The sequence below is a fragment of the Muscardinus avellanarius genome, assembly GCF_963383645.1.
Source record: "Muscardinus avellanarius genome assembly, chromosome: 5".
Lineage (NCBI taxonomy): Eukaryota > Metazoa > Chordata > Mammalia > Rodentia > Gliridae > Muscardinus > Muscardinus avellanarius.
The window spans coordinates 26,330,759-26,354,044 of record NC_137790.1 but is presented as its reverse complement, the minus strand read 5'-3'; the positions used below and the strand labels follow the sequence as shown (position 1 = coordinate 26,354,044).

The following is a 23,286-nucleotide window of genomic DNA, read 5'->3' as shown; positions in this document are numbered from 1 at the left end:
AAACAGCGTAAGATATTCACAAACCAAAACACAAACAGAAACTATGACAGAAGGAAATCCATTACTCTGAACAAAAGATCCACTGTAAAAAGCCCGAGCATGAGACTGACCTGGTGTGGCAGCTGATGCCATCTCTGGCTGCCAGCCTGAACTGTGATTGCCAGTTCTGGTGCTGCTGGCTCCAGCACTTGCAGCCCCAAGAAATCCCAAAAAATAATCCATGATGTTGAAGTACAGAAAGCGGCGGTAGAGCTCCAACATCTTAAGCCACCAGCATCACATTTCAGGGACACAGAAAAAGATCCAAAAGCCAGTGTCCTCACCAGAGACACACTGCACCCTCCAGAGACCTGGCCCCACAGGACAGCAAGGTAACACGTTGCCTATACTTGTTGCATTACTCAATACACCCAATCAAAAAATGGGCAACTGAACTGAATAGACACTTCATAAAAGAAGAGATAGAAATGGCCAACAGATACATGAAAAGATGTTTAAACTCATTAGCCATTAGGGTGATGCAAATCAAAACTACACTGAAATTCTATCTAATCCCAATCAGAGTGGCGAACATGAAGAAGTAAAATAACAACAAATGCTAGAAAGGATGTGGGGAAAGAGGAATTCTTTTACAATGTTGGAAGTGCAAACTAGTTCATTTGCTATAGAGATCAGTGTGGAAATTGCTTAGAAAACTGGAAATGGATCCACCATATGATCTGGCTATACCACTCCTGGGTATCTTTCCAAAGGAGTTGAAATCAGAGAACTACAGTAACATATGCATACCAATGTTCATAACTGCACAATTTGTAATAGCCAAACTATGGGACCAATCTAGGTGTCCATCAACAGATGAATGAATTGCAAAATAAATAAATAAATAAATAAATAAATCTTTTCAGAAAAGTAATATTAAAAAAAATTCCATATAAAACCTGAGGTTGTCAAACAGGTACAGGAAACATATAGAACGCCCATTAGACACAATCAGAGAAAAGATTTACCATATCCCATAACAATCAAATTAACTAATGTAGAGGCCAAGGAGAAAACCCTAAATTGAATGAGAGTAAAAAACCAAGTGACATTTAGAGGCAAGCCAATAAAAATCACCCCAGACTTCTCAAACCAAGTCATGAAAGCCAGTAGTGCTTGAAATGACATAGCTTAAACTCTGAAAGAAAACAACATTTAGACAAGATTACCCTACCTAGCAAAGTTATCTTTCAAATCTGACAGAGAAATAAAAATCTTCCAAGACAAACAGAAGCTGTATGTATTTATGTCTTCTAAACCAACACTAGAAAAAATACTCAAAGAGAAAATTACAAAGAAAGAGAAAATGCCAAAACCAGAGAAAAAATGACTTACATCAAATGAACAACTAAATAAAGAAGAACAAAAACTACCTCAAATAGTAGTTACAATTTGCCAAGTGTGGTGGTGCATGCTTATAATCCCAGTACTTGGGAGGCTGAGACAGAAGTATTGCAGGTTTTCAGCAGGGTTCAGCTACTTAGTGAGGTGCCCTGAAACTTAGTGAGAACTTGTTTCAAAATAAAGAATAAAAAATAGGACTGGGAGTGTAGCTCCGAGGTAAGATATCCCTGGGCTCAATCCTTAGTATCAAAAAAAAGTTACAACTCAAAATGTTAGGAATAAAAATAATTTCTCAATAATCACACTAAGTATCAATGGTTTTAATTCCCCAATTAAAAATCTTAAAGTGACAAAATGGATTAAAAATTATAATTCATCTATATGGTGTCTGCAAAAATCATACCTCACAAGGAAAAATACTCACAAACTAAAGTTGAAGGGCTAGAACAAGGTAATAGAACTTGAAGACAAGCAGAGATAGCAACTTTCATGTCAGACAACATGGATTTCAAGCCTAAAATTATCAGGAGACAAAGCAAGTCATTTTTTACACAGCAGAGGAACAATCCAACAAGAGGATATAATAATAGTCAACATTTATGTCCTAGACATAGGTGTAAATGCTTTCATAAAACAAATTATTGATAACATTAAGTCGCACATAGTTTCCAATAACAATAATATTGGAAGACTTCAAAACTACTCATGCCACTAGATCAATTTTCTAGACAAAAGGTCAGTAAAGATGCCTCAGATCTAAGGAATAAAATAAACCAAATGAACTTAGTGGACACATACAGAATATTATACTCAACTACAGCTGAATTCACATTTTTTTCAGCTTCTAATGAAAATTTATATAAAATAGGCCATATCCTGGACCACAAAGTAAGCAGTAGCAAATTTTAAAAAATGTGACATAACATCTTGCATCTCTTCAAACCATAATAGAATGCTATTAGAAATCATCTATAAGAAGACCCAAAGACACTTCATAAATACATGTAGACTGAACACTACACTGCTGAATGAGGAATGAGTCATAGAAACATAAGAGGAGAAATTAAGAAATCCCTAGAAATAAACAGTAATAGAGATACAATATAGTAAAATCTCTGGGTAACTTTGAAGTCAGTGTTAAAGGGAAAATTCATAGCAGTGAACACTCAAATAGGAACAAAAAAGTCACCAAATAAATAACCTAATGACATACCTCAAACCCCTTGAAAACCAGAACAGTCTAATTCCAAAGCCAGTAGAAGACAAAAAAGTCAATAAAATCAAACCAGAAATCAATGAGGTAGAAAAAAAATAACAAAAATAAACAAAACAAAAATATGGTTTCTTAAAATTAAATAAACAAGATGGATAAGCCACTAGCCAACCTAATCAAAAGAAAGAGATAATCTAATCAGACAAAATTACTAGAAAGACAAAAAATTTATATTGTGACACATAATGCAGTAATCCAGAAGATTATCAGAAACTACTTTAAAAACTATATGCCCACAAAATGAAAAACCTGGAAAAAATTAAAAATTTCTAGAGACATACAACCCTTTTAAATAAATCAGGACCATATAGAAAATTTAAACCAACCAATAGCAATCACAGTGTTTGAAGCAGCAATAAAGATGCTATTGTCGAAGAAAAGTCTAGGCTCCAATGTTTTTCCAGAAAAATTTTATAAAATGTTTGCAAAAATCTAATACGAATGCTCTTCAATCTATTCTATAAAATAGAAAGAAATGGCACTCTCCCAAACACATTCTACAAAGCCAACATCACATTAATACCAAAACTGAATAAAGATAGCTGAAGAAAAGACAACGACAGACCAATATCACTGATGAACTTAGAGGCAAAACTTAAAACACTAGCAATGCACATTCAACATTTGCAATATCTCAAAAAAAAATAACACACACATACATCAAGAAAATTATACACCACAACCAAGTTGGGCACATTCCAATGATTCAAGGCTGGTTCAACATACAAGAAAAAAACTCATGTAATTTACCACATAAACAGAACTAAAGACAAAAACACATGGTCATTTCAATAGACGCTAAAAGAGTGTTCAACAAAATCCAACATTTATTTATGCTAAAATGATATTGCAGAGAATATTAATTGAAGGAACATACCTGAACATCATAAAGGCAATATACAATAAGCTCACAAACAACATCATACTGAATGTAGAAAAACTATGAACGTTCCTCTTAGAAACAGAAACAAAACAAGGATGTCCACTATCACACCTCCTCTTCAATATAGTACTTGAGATTCTAGCCAGAGCAATAAAGCAATAGAAGAAAATCATAGGAGTACAAATAGAAAAAGTACAATTGAAACTATCTCTATTTGCAGATGGCATGATCTTATACTAGGAAAACGCAATAAACTTAACCAAAAGGCTTTAAAAATTGATCAACAAATTCAGCAAAATTCCTGGATGCAAAATCAATCTTGAAAAATCAGAAGCTTTTCTATATGCCAACCATAAATCTACTAAAAAAAATCAGAAAATATTTCAACTCCAAGATAATAAAATACTTAGGAATAAACATAATTAAGAAGGTAAAAGACCCATGCAAAGAAAATTATAAAGCATTGAAAAAAGAAATTGAAGCCGGGCATGGTGGCACATGCTTGTAATCTCAGCATTTAGGAGGCTGAGACCGGAGGATTGTGGTTTGCGGACAGACTCAGCTACTTAGTGAGGCCCTCTGTAACTCAGTGAGAACCTGTTTCAAAAGAAATAATAAAAAATTGGGCAGGGGACGTAGCTCAGAGGTCAAATGCCCCTGGGTTTCATACCCAGACCCGCAGAAACAACAACAACAACAAAAAATTGAAGATCTTATAAGAGAGAAAGACCCCCTATGTTCTTAGAAAGCCAGAATGAAGTACTTAAACAAACATATCAAAGTCAATCACTCAGCCAAGCATACGTAGGAGGGATGGGGAGGGAATAAGGTGAGGAGTGGTTAAGGGCTAAGTGGGTGATGTGTGAATGCATATCTCCACAAGTCTTTTGTCCCATTCAGATGTATGACATACAATGCATATGCACCACATATTTGTGGTTTAAAAGTTATGATATGGGTATCAATGATCCATATAAAGTACCTTGGTAAGGTAGATAATTGAAATATATCACTAATATTACTGCAAGTCCAGCTGTATATTCTGCAAGAACATCAAACAAAGAAATTTATCAAATCCCAGGTTAATATAGCAAAGTTGCTAACTTACTAAGAATGCCTTGTATTTGCAATCCAGCTATGATATAGTGACCTATTTGTGACTTTGCCAAGGTGTTAATGCAGAGAGCATGTGCAGGTAAAGATTAAAATCATGTTTAGATGATGGGATATTTCTTATGGTATAATTAAAATTAGCAGGAGGTGGCAAAGTCATGAAGAGGCACTTTGAATAGGAGGCTCTAATTTAGTCAAGTAGATATAGGATCTGAGGCATCACGGAGGAGAGCTTTCGAGGCAGATGGTATATAGAACCTTGAAGAGCTCCTCTGAAGATCAGCTGGTTGACCAACCAGCTATCATTCCAGGAGCCTATCTTTTTAGGTTCTTGAGAGTATGCTTTTGAGCTTATGCTTATTCCAGCATCATGCATATTTAGGCATGGGCTCAATAATTTATTTTTCACTTTCTCTGCCCCTTTTTATCTCCCCTAAAGCTTACACAACCTTCTGTCTTACATTTTTTTCTTTCTTTACACAGTAATTTGAATTGTGTTGGTTAAGAGAGCTTAAATCTTTTCACTTGATTAACCAAGCCACCTCCTTCATACCTGACCATTTTTTTGATGCTGTATGAAATGAGAAGCTTGAGCCAGATGTGGTGGTGCACTCTTGTAACCCCAGTACTTGGGAGGCTGAGACAGGAGGCTCTTGAAGGTTCAAAGCTAGCCAGCAGCTTAGTGATGCTCTCAGCAACTTAGTGAGACTCTGTTTCCAAATAAAATATAAAATAGGTCTGGGGGTGTATCCTGAATTTAGAAGGCCCCTGGGTTCCAGCCTCAGTACCACAAATAAAAAAAGAAAGAAATGAGATGCTTGGCTGTGGTAAGCTTGTTTGGGAAGAGACATGTGAAATCAAACTCACCTATATACGCAGTGTGCAGCAGAAACCAGCCAGTCATTGCTAACAAGAGATGCGCCACAGAGCAGCCGGCCTTGATAATAGAGAGCAACGACCCAGGGCCAGGCCCCTTCTTCGGAATCACTTCCTCCAACAATTCTTGAGCTGAATTTTTGAGCCACCATTTTTTCCCCACATGCTGTTAAAATAATTGAAGAAAGAAAATCTATTTTATTTGGGGGTATTTTGATCATAAGAAACATGAAAAATCATTCTTTTTTTTATAATGGGCATTAAACCAAGGGACATTCAATTCCCAAGCAACAACTGCAACCCTTTTTACTTTTAATTTTGAAATCACTAAGGGTCTCACTAAGTTGCTGAGTGTCTCACTAAATTGCTGAGGTTGGTCTTGACCCGAGATCCTCCTGTCCCAGCCTCCCAAATGTTGAAATTATAGGTGTGCTCCACCATGTCTGTCTGGCTTTTGTCAATGTAGTATTGAAAAAATAACTTCAAGTGACATAAAATCCTATTCAGAATTTTTTCTGGGGTACTAGAGATGGAACCCAGGGGCTTTCTACCTCCAGGCTACACCCCCATCCTTTTATATAATTTATTTGGAAACAGGGTCTCACTAAGTTGATGAGAGCCTCACTAAGTAGCTGAGGCTGGCTTCAAACCTGTGCGATCCTCCTGTCTCAGACTTCCAAATGTTGAGATTACAAGTGAGTGCCACCATGCCCCGCTCTATTGAGAATTTTAAAATTCAAGCTTGAAGGGGAAGGTGATGAAATACTTACATTTAGGGTTACATTGTAGTAGAATCAGGGAATCCTGTAAGCACTGTTGACTGTAACAGAAGAATAATTTTATTTCAATGTGTGTGCATTTAACATTTTAAAGTAAAATACAGTATAGAATATCCTACTTTTCCTTAGTTAGATGGACTTTTTAACCTAAATATCATTATATAAAATTTGAGTAGGGTCAAAAGCCCAGCAGAAAATGTCCCAGTTTAATGTTAAAGATAAGTTTGCATTCTTTTTCATAGTCACCAGGAGATTTGGGGTCAGTTGTATAATTTCCTTGAGACTTGATTTCTAATCCTAAAATGAAGGTATATCTAATATATTGAAATTGTATGAGAATTATCAGATATACTTGCAGTGGAGTTATTATTGTGTCTTATACATAATGAATACTCTATCAAGGATAGATATTGCTTTTTGTTTGAATCAACCTTGTATTTCATCTATTTTTATTACAATAGTCTGTCCTTATCCACTGGGAATATGTGCTAGGACGCCTAGGGTATGCCTAAAACGAAAGAGAGTGCTGAATTCTGATGCCTGTTGCATTATAACTAAAAATCCACCACATTTGGGGGTCACACTTTTGCAGTTTGAGGTATGATTAAGATATTAGTACAAATTTGTGTTTCTTTCATAATTTCATGAATAGAAAATGTATTTTTAGCATAGATCAGAGATTTTAGCAATCTAATAATGATTCTTTTTTCTTTTTTTTTTTTTTTTTTTTTTTTTTTTGCAGTACTAGGAATGGAACCCAGGGGCATTCTACCTCCGAGATACACGCCTAGCCCTATTTTTTATTCTTTTATTTTGAAACAGAGTCTCACAGAGTTGCAAAGGGCCTTGCTGAGTAGCTGAGGCTATCTGCGAACCATGATCCTCCTGTCTCAGCTTCCCAAATGCTAGGATCACAAGCATGTGCCAACATGCCTGGATGATTCTTTTTTTCTTGAGAACTCTCACCTTTTCACTCAAGCAAAGTACTTTATAGATTCCCTTTGATGTATCCTAACAGGTAACATCTCAATTTTTTTGTGTTTGGGGATCAGTGTTAAGTAAAATAAGGGTCACTTGAACACAAGCCCTGAGACACTGCAAGTCTGTCTGACGGATAAAGTAGTTGCAAAAGAACTGACACCCAGATAATGGATATACCAAACTGAGGATGATTCACTTCCTGGGCAGGACCAAGTGGGAGAACCTGAGATTTCATCATTCTACTCTGATCAAAACCTACCTTTATTTGTTATTTTTTGTGTTTTGAATGATTGCACTTCTAGTTAGAGTTAGGTGAAATCTCAAGGTAGTTTTGATTTGCATCTCTCTGATTGCCAATGATTTTGAGCATTTTTTCATGCATTTATTGGCCATTTGAATTTCTTCTTTCAGAAGTGTCTATTTAGTTCACTTGCCCATTTTTTTTTTTTGATTGGATGATTTGGTTTTGTAGTGTTGAGTATCTTGAGTTCTCTGTATATTCTAGATAATAGTCCTCTATCGGAGGGGTAGGTGGCAAAAATCTTCTCCCAAGCTCTTCAATTTCATGCAATCCTTTTGCTTGGTTGTGCCTTTGGGGTCTTGTTGAGAAAGTTTTTATCTGTGCCTTTGTGTTGCAGTGTTGGACCTATGCCCTCTTCGAGGAGCCTTAAGCTCTCTGGTCTAATTTCCAAGTCTTTGATTCATCTTGAATTGACTCTTGTGCAGGGTGAGAAAGTGGGATTCATTTACAATTTTCTGCATATGGTTAACCAGTTTTGCCAACACCATTTGTTGGAGAGGCTATCTTTTTTCTAGTGTATGTTTTTGGCCACTTTGTCAAAAATCAATTGGCTGAAAGTGTGTGGACTTGTTTATGGGTCTTCTATTCTGCTCCATTGGTCTATGTACCTGTTTTTGTGCCAGTACCATGCTATTTTTATTATAATGGCTTTGTAGTAGAGTTTAAAGTCAGATATTGTGATTTCTCCTGCATGATTTTTCTTACTGAGAACTACAAACAACAACAAATGCTGGCGAGGATGTAGAGAAGTTGAAACTCTAAAACATTGTTGGTGGAATTGCAAATTAGTGCAACCATTTTGGAAAAACAGTATAGAGAATCCTCAGAAGAATGGAACAAATCTACCATTCGATCCAGCAATAACACTTCTGGGTATCTACCCAAAAGAAAGGAAACCAAACTACAAAACTAATCCATGTGTATCTATGTCCATAGCTGCACAATTCACCATGGCCAAACTGTGAAACCAGCCAAGATGTCCATCAACAGAAGAATGGATTACAAAACTGTATGATATGTACACAATGGAATTTTACTCAGCCATAAAAAAAAAAAAATACAATTGCGGTATTTTCAGGGAAATGGATGGATCTTGAGGACATTATGCTAAGTGAGATTAGTCAGTCGCAAAAAGTAAGGAATCGCGTGCTTTCCCTAATATGTGAAAGCTAGGGTGAATGGGGTCAGAGTAGGAACTCCAAGTGAAAAAGCAGATCCTACAGAGGAGCAAATAAGGCAACCTAACTGTGGGGATGGAAGGTGGGGAGAGGGAAACTCTTTAAAGCACATGATGTATTTATTCATATCAAAGTCAACCACTAAACCAAGCATGGGAGGGAGGGATGGGGAGGGAATGAAGTGGGGACGAGGTGGGGGCTGGATGGGTGAGGTGTGCATTTATGTCTCCACATGTTTTTTTTACCCCATTATGATATATAAATACAATGCACTAATAAAAATAAAAAAGCTACCTTGAAACATATTAATATTTTATGTATGGAATTTTTTCATTGAATTTTTTGATACTGCAATTAATTTGGGGTAACTGACTTGAAGTGTGAACAGTGAAACTGTGGATATTGCTAATCCCACAACTACTCAATAGTGAGACCTGTGAGATGCTCTGCGCCCCATTCAGAGGACTGCGTGATGAATGAATCACAGACCTGCTTTCAAAGGAGACAAACATGGAAATGGCAAGTATACAATAAGGTATAGGCATAAAGTATTGGAAAACTCCTTACTTATTTAGAAACTTCTATACTAACTTTTTTCAAAACCCAGGATTCTATTTTAAAATAAAGTATATTAGCTCCGCGTGGTGGCGCATGCTTGTCTGCGCTTGGGAGGCAGAGACAGGAGGATCATCGGGCAGGTTCAAAGCCAGCAGCGCTGGCTTAAGAGACACTGTTTCCAAATAAAAAAGTATAAAATAGGCCTGGGAGTGTAGGCCGGAGGTAGAAGGGCTTCCAGGAACCCCAGTGTCACCATAAATAAAGAAATAGATAAATAAATAAAGTGTATTGATTTTTATTTTATTCTCATGCTTTTACTGGTGCATTGTAATTATACATCACAGTGATATTTATTTATTTATTTTTATTTTTATTTTAGTGGTACTGGAGGTGGAACCCAGAGGCTCTCTACCTTCGAGCTATACTCCCAGACCCATTTTATATTTTATTTGGAAACAGGGTCTCACTAAGTTGCTGAGAGCCTCACTAAGTAGCTGAGGCTGGCTTCGAACCTGCGCGATCCTCCTGTCTCAGCCTCCCAAGCGCGGGGATTACAAGCTTGCGCCACCACGCCCGGTCACAGTGATATTTAAAGTGATACAAGCCTGGTGTGGTGGCTCACACTTAAAATCCCAGTACTTGAGAGGATGAGACAGGAGGATCACAGGTTTGAGGCCATCCTCAGCTACTTTATTAGGCTCTCCACAACTTAGTGAGACACTGTTTCAAAAATAAAGAATAAAATAGGGCTGGGGGTATATCTCGGAGTTAGAATGACCCTGGGTTCAATCCATAGTGCCACAAAAAAAGTGACACAAGCGTACATGCACACAGCACTTGGGGTATTACCCTCCTCACCAATCCCACTGCCCCTTATATGTGTGAGATTGGTAGTGATACCTTCATAGTTGGACATTATTTGAACTATTTCCTTCCTCAATTCTCCTTTTCCCTCTCCTTAACTCCCAGTTCCCTTCCATTATTCCACTGCTGTCTTCATGTGAAATCTCTTTTGTTTCCTGTTGTCTTTCTAAGTTCCACGGGTGAGATAGATGAAGAAAAATTGGTTCACAATGTGTTATACAATTCAACCACCAGAGGGCAGTATAATACAAGGTATTATGGTATTGCCCACAGTAGTTCCTATTGCAGATACTGCCGATACCTTCAAACACACACACACACACATATATGCATACAATTTTAATGATATTTAAGTACTTAACTACATCTAATTGTGCATATTGTTTAAGTGCTTAAACTGGGGGAAAATAAAACAAAGCATAAAAAGAAAAATTATACCATATTCTCAATATAATTCAATGTTTCTGAAAAAATCATGATAAAGTTTATTTTAAATCACATGAGTAAAATAAAATTATGACTAAAATAATTTTAAAAGTTTATAATATAATATTTTAAAATATTATTTTTTTAAAAAAAGAGGTCACTTGAATCTACATTGTTTTATTGATATACCCTTTAGAATAGTGGGTAATTTCAAAAGAAATGTAAGGTAAATAGCAGGGCATGGTGGTGCATGCCTATAGTACTAGTACTTGGAAGGCTGAAACAGGAGGTCTCACAGGTTTGAGGACAGCCTCAACAAAGTAATAAAACTCTTAGCAAACAACCTAGCATGACACTATTTCTAAGCAAAAAAAAAAAAAAAAAAAGAAAAGAAAAAATAGTGGGGATGTAGCTTGGAAGCAAAATGCCTCTGGGTTCAATCCTCAGTACTATACACACACAAACACACACACACACACACACACACACACACACACACACACATATATATATAGTAATATTTATATTTTATTAATAATGAATATGCATGTATGCATATCTCTCTAGATATAGGTATATAATTATCCATGTCTCAAAGACAACTAAAATAACTCTTCTAATATACACCCATGTTTGAAAAAGAAGTCATTTCTAAGATACTTCCTAGTATATTTTTATGTCTTATGAAAACCCTTTCTAAATCTCTGGTATACATAAATAAAAATCTATATGTAAAATAGTCAATTTGTGGAACAAACGTAGGAATTCATGAACAGATGAATGATTACAAAATTATGAGATATACCTACAATGGAATTCTACTCAGCAATAAAAAACAAAATTATGGGCCAGGCGTGGTGGCACACGCTTGTAATCCCCAGGGTTGGGAGGTGAAGACAGGAGGATCATGCAGGTTCGAAGACAGCCTCTCTGGTTAAGAGACCCTGTTTCCAATAAAAATATAAAATAGGTCTGAGAGTGTAGCCTGGAGGTAGAAGGGTTTCCAGGAACACCAGTACCACCAAAAAAAAAAAAAAAAAAAAAAAAAAAAAAAAAAAAAAAAAAAAAAGAAAAGAAAATGATGTCATTAGCAGAGAAATGGATGGATCTGGAGAATATTAAGTGAGATTAGCCAGTCCCCAAACTGAAAAGTCATATGTTTTTTCTTACATGTGGAAGCTAGGGAGTAATTGTGATACAAGAGAGACTTCAGATAATGGAGGGAAGAGAAATCCCAGTGGAGCAAGGGAGGTGGTGTAGGTGAGGGTGTGTGTGGAGGGAAGGGGAAGAATTAATAGAGAAAAAATTTCCATGGACTTTCATGGATAGTATGTACACATATAAAAATACCAATGCCAATATCAATATCGTGTATTGAAACAGGGGAAATGGCGAGTGAGCTGGGAAAAAAACTTACCAATTGCTGTGTGTGCGTGTATGTCACTGAACTACATTATGATGTGAGACTAGAATGCACCAATAAAAGCATTTAAAAACAAACCATCTTTTTATGGTATGTATAATGGTCTCAGAAAGATTAAGCAATGCGCAATTTATTTTTATCAAGCACAGACAAGTTTCTTAATAATTAACCAGAATATTCAACTACACTTAGTCCTTCTTTCTCACTTAGTTTTTGGGTGATCAAAATTTTGTTACACAACCACATACATCCTCTGTCTCTGGGTCAAAGAAGGCATAATGACCAGCCAACCTTTATATAGGCTTATTTCTACAGGTTGAATGAAAATAGATTTACTGTCTTGGTCATGGTCCTGGAGTTGGAGCTACGCTAGCTCTCTGTCATTTCCTTGGCCCAGTAGGGTCAAATTTACTTAAAAGAATGTATGGGTTTGACATTAAAAAACTACTCTCCATATTTATAGCCAACATGCCCTTTTGTCTTGTTGAAAAGTGTGTGTCTTTTCTTTTTTCTTTGCAAAAGTTTTTCTTTTTCCTCTGCAAAATTGCCATTTACAGTGGTCCTCAGGGCACTTAGAAGATAGCATGCTAGAGAAGGTAAGGCTTTGGAGCCAGGCCGACTTGGGTTAGGTTCTTTACACTGCCTAATCACTTTAAGAAGGAAACTTTCTGCAAGTACCCGGTCAGTACAGACTTCCCTTTCCTCATTCTTCCTTACAGGGAAATAGTACTACCTAAATTGAAGAAATTTTATATGGATTGGCAATAACTTCTGGTATTTCCCTTCAACACTGCCTGTCACCTGATAGAAATTTGACAAAGTATCTGAGAAGAATTTGGATCTTGTCTTTAGGACTATGTTTAGAAAATCAAATTGGTCAATATATATTAAGTCAAACTTCCATTGATTTTTAGAATGCTATCAAAGTGGTCCAAATATTGAAAGAAAGAAAGAAAAGCCTAGTGTTGACAGCTGTATGAATTGTAGACCATTCCTAGTTACATCAGGTCCGATTGCTGAATAGGTGTTAGATAGCTCTTTCTCCGTGAAGGTAAATGGTGATCTGAAACATGTGCATGCCTCATGGTAGGATAAAAAAAAGTTGAGTGGATCAGTATATTTTCACAGTTGAGAGAATAATTTTTCCTAACATTTTCTTCTTCTTCTCCTTCTTCTTCTCCTTCTCCTTCTTCTTGTTATTGTTATTGTTATTATTAAAATTAAACCCAGGGCATTCTACCTCTGAGATATACCAAGACCTTTTTTTGTTTTTGCTTTGTTTTTTTTTTTTTTTAAACTTGGTCTTGTTATGATGCTGAGATGTTGCTAAGTTACTGAGACTGTTCTTGAACCTGCTATCTTCCTGTGTCAGCCTCCCAAGCACTGGTATTACAGGCTGTACCATCATGCCCAGCCCTTTAATTATTTTTTATTGTAATCACTAGTACAAGGACATTTCCTAAAGCATGCAGTGCAATAAGTGCAATTATCTCTTCAATAAACACATAAATCAACTAACCAGATGGATGAAAGAATGAATGAAAATGTCTGAATGTTTGCCAAGACAATATAATGTAGCAAATTAAGGAAGGGATTAAGGACACTTAACTAACTCTGGCTTGGTGAAAGGTTAAAGTATATCTATAAATAGTGTGTATTTAAAATATCATGAGCATACTTATAATGGTGATGTCAATGTAAATCAATAACAGTATTTTGTCCATATGCATGAAATGAACTAGTTCTGCTCTGAAACATACATGTAAATATGTTGAGTGGTTTTGAAGGATTTTTTCTTTTCTTTTTTTACTAGTTTTTAAATGTCTGTGAAACATGAATAGATGAAATTTTCGATATGCAAATTGTAATATAAGTTCAAGAAAGCATTACAGAAAAGAATCTAGAAGCATGATTTTTCACTTGCACATGTTTGCTTCTTTCCCAATGAGACTCAGAGCACCAGTCATGGCCCAGCAAACACTGATATAAAACATTCAACTGCAAGGTCCTTTTATTGGCAATAAAAGTACTCCTTTACCAATTTGTTTTGCTGGTGAAGATCACAAAAGTGCTAACTTTTCATAAATAGCTGAATAACTATATATTTTATTCTTTACCATTAGGCATGTTAAACAAAATTCACCAGCAACTGCATCTTAAATCCCTGCCTGTAACTGCTTTTAGCAGCTACTGTCTTGACACCCACTGCTGGCCTTTAATAGAACTATAAAAATCCAGAAGTCAATTTAAACAGTTTCAAATGAAAATTACCAATAACACCCAAACAGAAATAATGATAAAAATCTAAGTTAAGGCTGAGTGTGGTGACGCACACTTGTAATCCCCATGCCTGGGAGGCGGAGACAGGAGGATTGCGCAAGTTCAAAGCCAGCTGCACTGCGTAAGAGACCCTGTTTCAAAAATATAAAAAATAGGTCTGGGAGTGTAGCCCGGAGGTAGAAGGGCTTCCAGGAACCCCAGTACCACCAAAAACAAAAAAAAGATCTAAGTTAAAATAGATCTGTGATCATAGGATAGATGTTGCTTTTTAATACTCTATTAGTTTTCAAGATAATATGGTTAGTCTGTGGTAGAATTCAAATCTGACTGACTTCAAAATTCCATTTTCTTTTCATCCATGTGCATCTAGTCCAAGAACAAATTTTAGGACCCACCTGGGTGTTAGTATTAAGCTGCCATTAGATGCTGTGTTTAATTTTACAAATGGTCCATCTCCAGTAGAGAATATTGGCACTGATGAGTTTTCACTCCTAGGGAGGAAAAAAAAAGACATCTAAATAAGATAAATGCACAAATAAAAAAAACATACACAACATTTTCTTTATCTTTTTATACTTATATTGGTACATTATAGTCTCACATCATAATAAAATTATTAGTGATGGTGACGTACCTGCACACAGCGCTCAGTGGGCTTCCCCCTAGCTCCTCCCCTACCATCCCCTTCCCCTTACAGTATGTTGAGATTAACATAGACATTCTCACTATGAGCATAATGTCAATGGAAAGGATTTCTTCACTGATTTTCCCTCTCCTCACTCTCCTTCATCTACCACCTTCCTGGCTCCTTTATTATATAAAGTTTCTCTCATATCCTGATTACTCCTTAGCCTCTGCATATGACTTCTTTTACTACTTTTATTGGTGCATTAGCGTCTCGCACCATTTTGGCAAATAGCGATAGGGACATACATGCACACAGCCATTCAGCAGCTGGTGAGTTCCTCCCTTCATCCTCTCCATACTTCCCTTTTTCCCATATATAATATTAAGATTGGCATTGGTATTTTTCCAAATGTTCATAATGTACACAGAATTGTTTCCTTCCCTCTACCACCCTTTTTTTTTCCCCCTCAAGACCACCTCTCTCACTCCACTTGGGTTTCTCTCCTACTATCTAAAGTCCCTTTTGTTTCTGTGGACATTGAATCAACTACAGGAGCATCACAGGATCCAGGTCAGCCTGAGTAACTTAGTGAGAACTTGTGTCAAAAAAGCCTGGGGGTGTAGCTTGGAGGTAGAATGCGCCTAGGTACAATCCTCAGTGACAAAAAGAAAAGAAAAGAAAAGAAAAGAAAAGAAAAGAAAAGAAAAGAAAAGAAAAGAAAGGAAAAGAAAAGAAAAGAAAAGAAAAGAAAAAAATAATAGTGAGATTTCACAGAAACAAAGAGTGTATATAAAACTTCAAATAGTTTGCTGCTTTAAAGATAGTATAGATCAGATAGATAAATCAGAGAGTATAGATCTGACTATATGAGGACATGAGATGCAAGTTTAGGGTTTGCATAATGTCTCTAGTCCTTGTTTATATTCACATATATTATCTTACAAAGTTGAGTTATTGCATCTATCACTTGGGTATCAGATTGTTTTTTCATTTAACTTCTTTATGTTATCTACTAGTTTTGATTTAAGTGTTAAATTCACAGGACTGCTGTACCATCATTTAAGCATTTCTCTTATTGAGACTAATGCATCTTTAAAGAAATGCATGTTGCTTGAAGGCAACATAGAAAGGAGATCTTCAGTATTCCTGCCTTTCAAAATGTTGCTTTGATCAACTGCTGTGTGCATATACGTTACTATCACTAGGAACTATAATGTGATGTGAGACTATAATGCACCAATAAAAGTATTAAAAAAATATTGCTTTGGCCGGGCGTGGTGGCGCACCCTTGTAATCCCTGCGATTGGGAGGCAGAGGCAGGAGGATCGTGCTGGTTCGAAGCCAGCCACGCTGGCTTAAGACACCCAGTTTCCAAATAAAAAAGCATAAAAATAGGTCTGGGAGTGTAACCCGGAGGTAGAAGGGTTTCCAGGAACCCTAGTACCACCAATATATATACTGCTTTGTTCTTGAAATTTCACTCAATTCAAAGCCTAACAGGTACTAAAAAAATTTGATTGCTCTAAGAGCAGGATATGTAGCCTGGACCTCCAAGTGTCAGTTGGTGAACTGCAACTGGGTGGGGAGAGCCACCTGCATGCGACAAAAGACCTCTGGTCCCTAGGCTTGCTTTCTCAAGAAAACCGGTGAGCCTCTCAACGGTGAGCCTTAATCCCCATTCTCTCCCTTAGATTCAGCTGGAGAGTTTAGCTTTCAATTCCTAATCGTGTCTCCTTTATTTATTCTAGATTCTAGTCTTTCTATCAAAATATTCCTTTAGGCTAGGAACATCCTGCTCTTCCACTGGCCAGCAGGGCGATCATGTAGTTCATATCTTCTTAAGTAGCATTATAAACCCACCTGCTGCCTCTCTGAGAGAAGGTCCAGTGCTTTTCCTAGACTATGGCCAACTTTGTGTTTAGGGAATTTGCAAGGGGCAATCAAAGCTGTTAGGATGAATAAGAAGAAAAGAACTGTCTAGAGGGTGGTTCCTTTTACTTTCAACACCTTCAATAAACTGAGAGTGTTTGATGTCTTTCATCTACTAAAAGAGAGCGGGGACAATAGCGGCTCTATCTAATGTTCCATAATTTAGCATCTTGCAGTTTTACAAACAAGATTGACTACTGAGTCACTTTTTACTTTTCAAAGATAAAATCTCAGGACTTTTGAGGTATGAATTAAAGAGAGAGTATGTTATAGTAATTCTCTATGTAAAGCATGCAGCTGAAGTTCTCCCTGTCTTTGTTTCTTTTTCTTACAAGAAATTAGTCACTAACTTTTAGAGAGGCTACTCTGCAAGTATTACAACGAGAGTATGCATTTTCTACATTTTTGAAGTCCTATATCTGCATATTTAAATAACTCTACTATATGTTTACACGGCTTCCAGCAATAGAAATTTTAATATCACATAGAAACACCACATAGCATTACCTTCTTGACGTACTAATGCCTCCTGTAACTTATTTCAAAACTTTATTACCATTTTTATGGGTCATGTATCCTCAAAGGGTTGTCCTGACTTCAGGAAAACTTTATTTTATGTGAGAAAAGAAGCATATATGTGCACCCATTATTATTTTTGAGGTCATAGATGAAGTATAAAATATGCTCATAGGTGAATTCGAGGGAAAGAAAACAGAATATCCTAAGGCTGCTTGCATGGTATTAAATCTTCTGCTTCTCGTCTCATGACCTGCTTAGGTTTCTTCTTTTTTGTCTCGCTCCTCAGACTGTATGTGCTGTGATAAGAATTCTTCCCCGAAGCAGGAGCTTAGGTAGGGATGTTTTAAGCCTTTGGACACGCTAAAGCTGAAAAGAATAATAATGCAGGCTGCAAATACTGCAGCCAGGCACCATAGCTCATTTCACACCCCAAAACGTTTAAGTAATGAATAGAGCCAGGTGGGATTAACCCAAAAAGGGAGAAGGGTGGACCTTTCTTTTCAGATTGGAGGTAAAGAAAAGGATTGCTTTGGCAGGAAAGAAGGCAGAGAGAGCAGCATTTTTGTAGGCAAAGAAATAGTGGGTGGAGGGAATTCAATAGCAAATCATCCCATTAGGATGGCCATGTCATGGGACAGTTAGGTAAATGCCATGATTGAACCAGACACATTTCAGCTACAATTTCTTATTTATTTACCACATTTATAGCAATTCACTTACAATGTACCTAGCTCTATAACCATTATTAGCAAGCAGGTAAGTTTCATTAATTTTAGATTTTCTGACTTAAGCCCTTAATTTTGTGACATTTACCTGAAAGTAATGTCAATGAAAAAGTTATCATAACCTAATCAATTCCTCTTTTTTTTTTTTTGGAAAACTACTTTAAGCGTAGGAGAGAAATCAATGGATCAGCCTGGTACCTGCTGTTTGTCATCTTATAGTCATAAGAGTGTTAGGGAAAAAAACCAAACTTCTGGCATTTTCCAAAAAATGGCTGAGAGAAGTGATAGTTCTAGAAGACTGTCAACTTTTGCTTTTCAGTTTTCCAGGACTCAGTGGCAAATTTGGAAAGAGGTTTGTCAACGATGCTTAAGAAAAGATGTAACTATGTTCTATTTCCTTGAAAGTCCTTTCCTCCAACATTTCCAAAATATCTTTGTAATGGAAGAACACTGAAATAGTTTAATTTATTATTTCAGATTTGAGGATGAGATGACTAAATCAATGTTGCGGATCATGTAAATGAAGATATCTTTCACAGGACTATTATGGGATTTAAAAATTAACACTAACCCCTCATAGGATTTTAGGATACAAATAATTAGCTCTATTTTAACACACTAATATTTAAATTCTGTAAAGTATTATGGAGCTGATGACTTATCCTAGCTTTTGATGCTTGGGCAAGGCAAATTAACCACATCATTCATATCTAGGCTTAGTAACCCTTGAAAGTCTTTTCCTTAAAAATCTTTTAAAATTATAACTCTAAGTTTTGTTAACATTTATTCTTGCAGTATAAAATATTTTCTTTCATAGCATGACAGAAGACATAAAATATTATTCAAATTGCTTTTTACTTATGCATGCTTTAAATGGCAGGGAATTAAAATGCCTAATATAAAAAGTAAGGATTGATGAAATACGCCTCATATGATTTACTAGAATCTGTGGGGAATTGCATCTCATACCCTATCTGCATAATAATCTGGAGAGACCACAGTGCCTTTTTAATAAGTTGACTCCTTAATTACTTTCCACTGTATGAAACACACATCATTTAAACCCACCAAGTTTTCAACTTCAGTTACCATGCACCAGTCTAGACAAATTTTCATTAAAGCTATAACTTTATTTCAACTATTAGAGCACTATGGTGACTATTTAATAAGCAAGCAAGGGGCCTAAGATTAAAATCGTTGCAAAAATTACCTGAGTCTTTTGAGGAGAAAGAAAGTGCCTGAACTTTATAAAAAAAAATATTGTATCCAAGGTTATGGAGATGCAATCATTGTTGTACATGTACTAAAAATCTAGTTCTTTTTCACTGTCTTCATATGGAAGCACTATAATCCACAAAAAAATAAGCTCAGTGAACTAAAGAGTGAACTTGAACAGGGAACAGAAAAACATGCAAATAAATAGCACACAATTATGTGGAATTGATTTTCTTCTAGAAAGAGTTCCCTGATATGATAACATAGAGTTAGGTTTTCCTACAGCACATTGTATTTCTCCCATTACAGCGTAATTCTCTATTTAATGTCTATCCCCAATCACATAGGCATATTTCTTCAGTATTCTTGTGACTGGTTATGTTTATTGTGATGTAGCATAAACTGAAATATAGTTAGCTCATTGTCTCTGTGGGTTCCACATCTGTACATTTAACCAATTATGTAGTAGAAATATCCACACTGTGCTGAGTCTACACTGAATATGTATAGGCAATTTTTATTTTCATTATTCTCTAAACATTATAGTATAACAGCTTTTATATATCACTTACATTGCATTTAATATGAATAATCTAGGGGTGAGTCAATATATATGGAATTAATTGGATAGGTTATATGCCAATATTACTTTATTTTGTATAAGAATTGGAACATTTACAAGATTTGTTATCCATGAAGGATCTTGGAGCCAGTCTTCCATGGATACTAAAAAATAATAGTATTTCACATCCTAAAAATTTATATGATAGAAAAAACATATGGAAATGTGAGAAATGTGCCTGCATATATATGCTGCATATCATGTTATACAATATTTGCATATATATTTTTATCAAATTTATAAAAATTCTTTTAGTATTTATTGAGGGTGGGGTCAACCAGGATTTTAATTTCCTTTCAAATATAAACTTTGCCAAATTCACAACTTTTATTAATTTTAAGTAAACTCAATTTGATATCAATAAAAAAGTTTGAGAACTTTTATGATAGTCGAGTAGAATTACTTACTCTAGTCCCAGCAACTGACAAACATCATTTGCAATCTGGGTGGTCCAGTTATCTGCACAAGCTTCATGCCATATGCCGTTAATTCTGAACTGCACCAAACCATTGTTGTTTGTTGTGGTATTGAAAAGACGCACTAAAGATGCAGAGAAGAGAATGTAGTTTTTAGAGAATGGAGGGTGGGGGGACATGGAGATGTTAGTAAAAAATTTTATTTAGAAGAAATTATTTTGAGATCTCTTGCACAACAACATGGTGACTATAGTGAAAAATATTGTACTATATAGTTCAAAAATCGTAAAGAAAGTAAATTTAAAATATTCTCACCACAAAATGTGATAAGTATTTGAGATGAAAAATAGGTTAATGAGTTTAATTCAATCACTTCACATAGTATATATATTTAATAACATTATTTTGTGCTCCATGAATATATACAATTATAATTTTTTTACTCTGCAATAAAAATGTTAAAATAACTGACATACACACACTGACAAGAGTAAATGATAACCTTTAAATAAAACGTGCACTATTTTTGATATATAGAGTTTAAAGATTGTAGTTTTGCTAAAGAGTATGTTGGAAGTCATAGTTGAAAAATAGAAACTCAATAGTCTTAATTTGTTTTTTCACATAACTATAAAAATTTAGTGCAGTCACTTTGGAGATTAGCATGGTAATTTCTCAGAATACTAGTAACTGAACTATCATATAATCTAGCCACGTCACTCCTGGGTATCTTCCAAAAGGAACTGAAACCAGAATATTCTGTTTATGGATGCCTATCTATGTTTAGAGCGGCAGAGTTCACAATAGACAAATCATGGCTTAAGCCTAGGTGTCCATCAACAGGTGAATAGATTATGAAATTATGAGATATATACAATGGGATTCTTCCCAGCCATAACAAGAACAAAATTATTGTATCATTTGCAGGAAAATAGATAGAAATAGAGAATATTATGCTAAATGAGATCACTAGTGGCACATTCCTGTAATCCCAGTACTTGGGAGGCTGAGATAGGACTACAAGTTGGAAGCCAGCCTTAGCAACTCAGTGACGCTGAAATTAACTTATCAAGATTCTGTTTTCAAATAAAAATAAAATAGAGCTTGGCGTGTAGGTCAGAGGTAAAATGTCCATGGGTTCAATCCCCAGCACCATGTACACACACACACACACACACACACACACACACACACACACAGAGGATCATATGTTTTCCCTCATATATTTAAATTAGGAAGAAAGTGTAATACAAGAAACTCTAGACAAAGGAGAAACCCTAATGGAGTTATCGGAGTGGTTTAGGAGAGGAAGGTAAGTGGGAGGATGAGGATCTAATGAAAGAAACACTTCAATTGATACAATGTCCATATTCAAAATTATCAATATCAAACTCAATATCATGTGTGGGGAAAGGGTGGGAGCAAGGGGAAAACATACCAAGTGCTGTGTGCATGTATGTCTCTATCTTTTTGAACTTCAGCATAATGCATGATTGCAAGGTATCAATAAAAACAAAAATCAAAAGAAAAATGTAAATATGATAGACTTAAGTTTGTTCCTTCATATAACTATAAAAATAAAAATCAGAACTACTCAAACTCATTGCACATCATTAACAGAAAACAGGAAACTGGGCTGAAAAACTCAGCAAGGCAAGAGGAGGAGGAGAAGATACTGATGAACCAAGAAAGAACCAAATCTATGAAAATCAGTAATAAATAAGCATTCAGGTGCCTCTGCTTTGTAGGTAATGAACAGAATACAATATTCAATATGAGTAGTGCCAAGGTGGCTGATTTTATTATTTGGAATATTGTATCTCTGATTTTTTTCTTATATGAATATTGGTTATTTTAGATTTACAGTTATTAAGTGCAGCCCAATTCACAGAAATTTTAAAAAAATAGTTTTGCATGTTATATAGCTTATTCTAACCAGAAAGGTACAGATATGCTGAAGTCACTGGGAGATGGGAGATGTTCACACCCTGAATCATCAAAACACATTGCTGTAAATGTGTTTGCAAGCGTCCTTCACATTTGTAGAGTTTCAGATATAGAGATGAAATAATACAAGTATTTTCATAGGAATAATGCCTACCACAGTGTGCTTCATCTGAGCTGTCCTCACAGTGTGGATGACTGTCACAGAGATACTCCAGCGGAATGCACTCTCCATTATCACATTGAAAGTTATCTTCCTTGCAGGGCTCTGTGGAAAAAGAGTGTTTATTATATGGAATAAAGAAATTACTTGATGTTTTTAAACTCCCCATGGCATATGAGAGCATTTAAGCATCATCCCTTTGCTACAGCACATGGTAGAAATAAGTTTGATATTAAAGACACTATATACAGCTGGGTGTGGTGCCACAAGCCTGCAGTCCTAGTATTTGGGAGGTTAAGGGCAGGAATATGGAGTTCAGCCTCAGTAACTTAAGCCCTCAGCAACCCAGAGAGTCCCTGTTTAAAAAAAGAAAAATAGAACTAGGGGTGTAGTTCAGAAGTAGAATGTCACTGGATTACAACCTCACTATTACTTGCACACAAAAACAAAATACTCCCAAACAAAACAAAACAAAAGTATAAACTTTGTTACTTAGAATACCTCAGAAATAGTGTCAAAGTCAGATATGTAGCTAATAAAGGAGTATACAGGGAAACCTAAACACCTAAGAACTCTTTCCTAGAAGTATCGGAGCCAGTTCCAAGATGAGGCTGAGAATCTTGGATGCACATATCCTCCTAATTTATTTTAAAATCTCTTCAATAAATTCCTTTATTTCAAATGAATACGCAAGTTGCAGTCAGTGGTGTGTTATCCTGGGATCTTCACCTAAATGGTACCTCAAGATGTTTACTATATTGAAATGTGGATGCTGTCTCTTTGATGGAACCTAAATTAGACCAGGTT

The 23,286-nt window shown here is 35.8% G+C and overlaps 1 protein-coding gene across 2 annotated transcripts in view; it reads right to left on the bottom strand.

Annotated features, from left to right (window-relative positions):
- TMPRSS15 (transmembrane serine protease 15) overlaps positions 1-23,286 on the bottom strand; it is a gene marked incomplete at both ends in the record, with an annotated part of 135,444 nt that overhangs the window by 25,937 nt on the left and 86,221 nt on the right. For both annotated transcript variants that reach the window (XM_080695445.1, XM_080695446.1), the window contains 5 exons: positions 5,520-5,694; positions 6,299-6,348; positions 14,714-14,809; positions 20,364-20,496; positions 22,474-22,584. In XM_080695445.1, the coding sequence (XP_080551571.1) occupies positions 5,520-5,694; positions 6,299-6,348; positions 14,714-14,809; positions 20,364-20,496; positions 22,474-22,584 (565 nt within the window). The remainder of the gene's footprint in view (positions 1-5,519; positions 5,695-6,298; positions 6,349-14,713; positions 14,810-20,363; positions 20,497-22,473; positions 22,585-23,286) is intronic.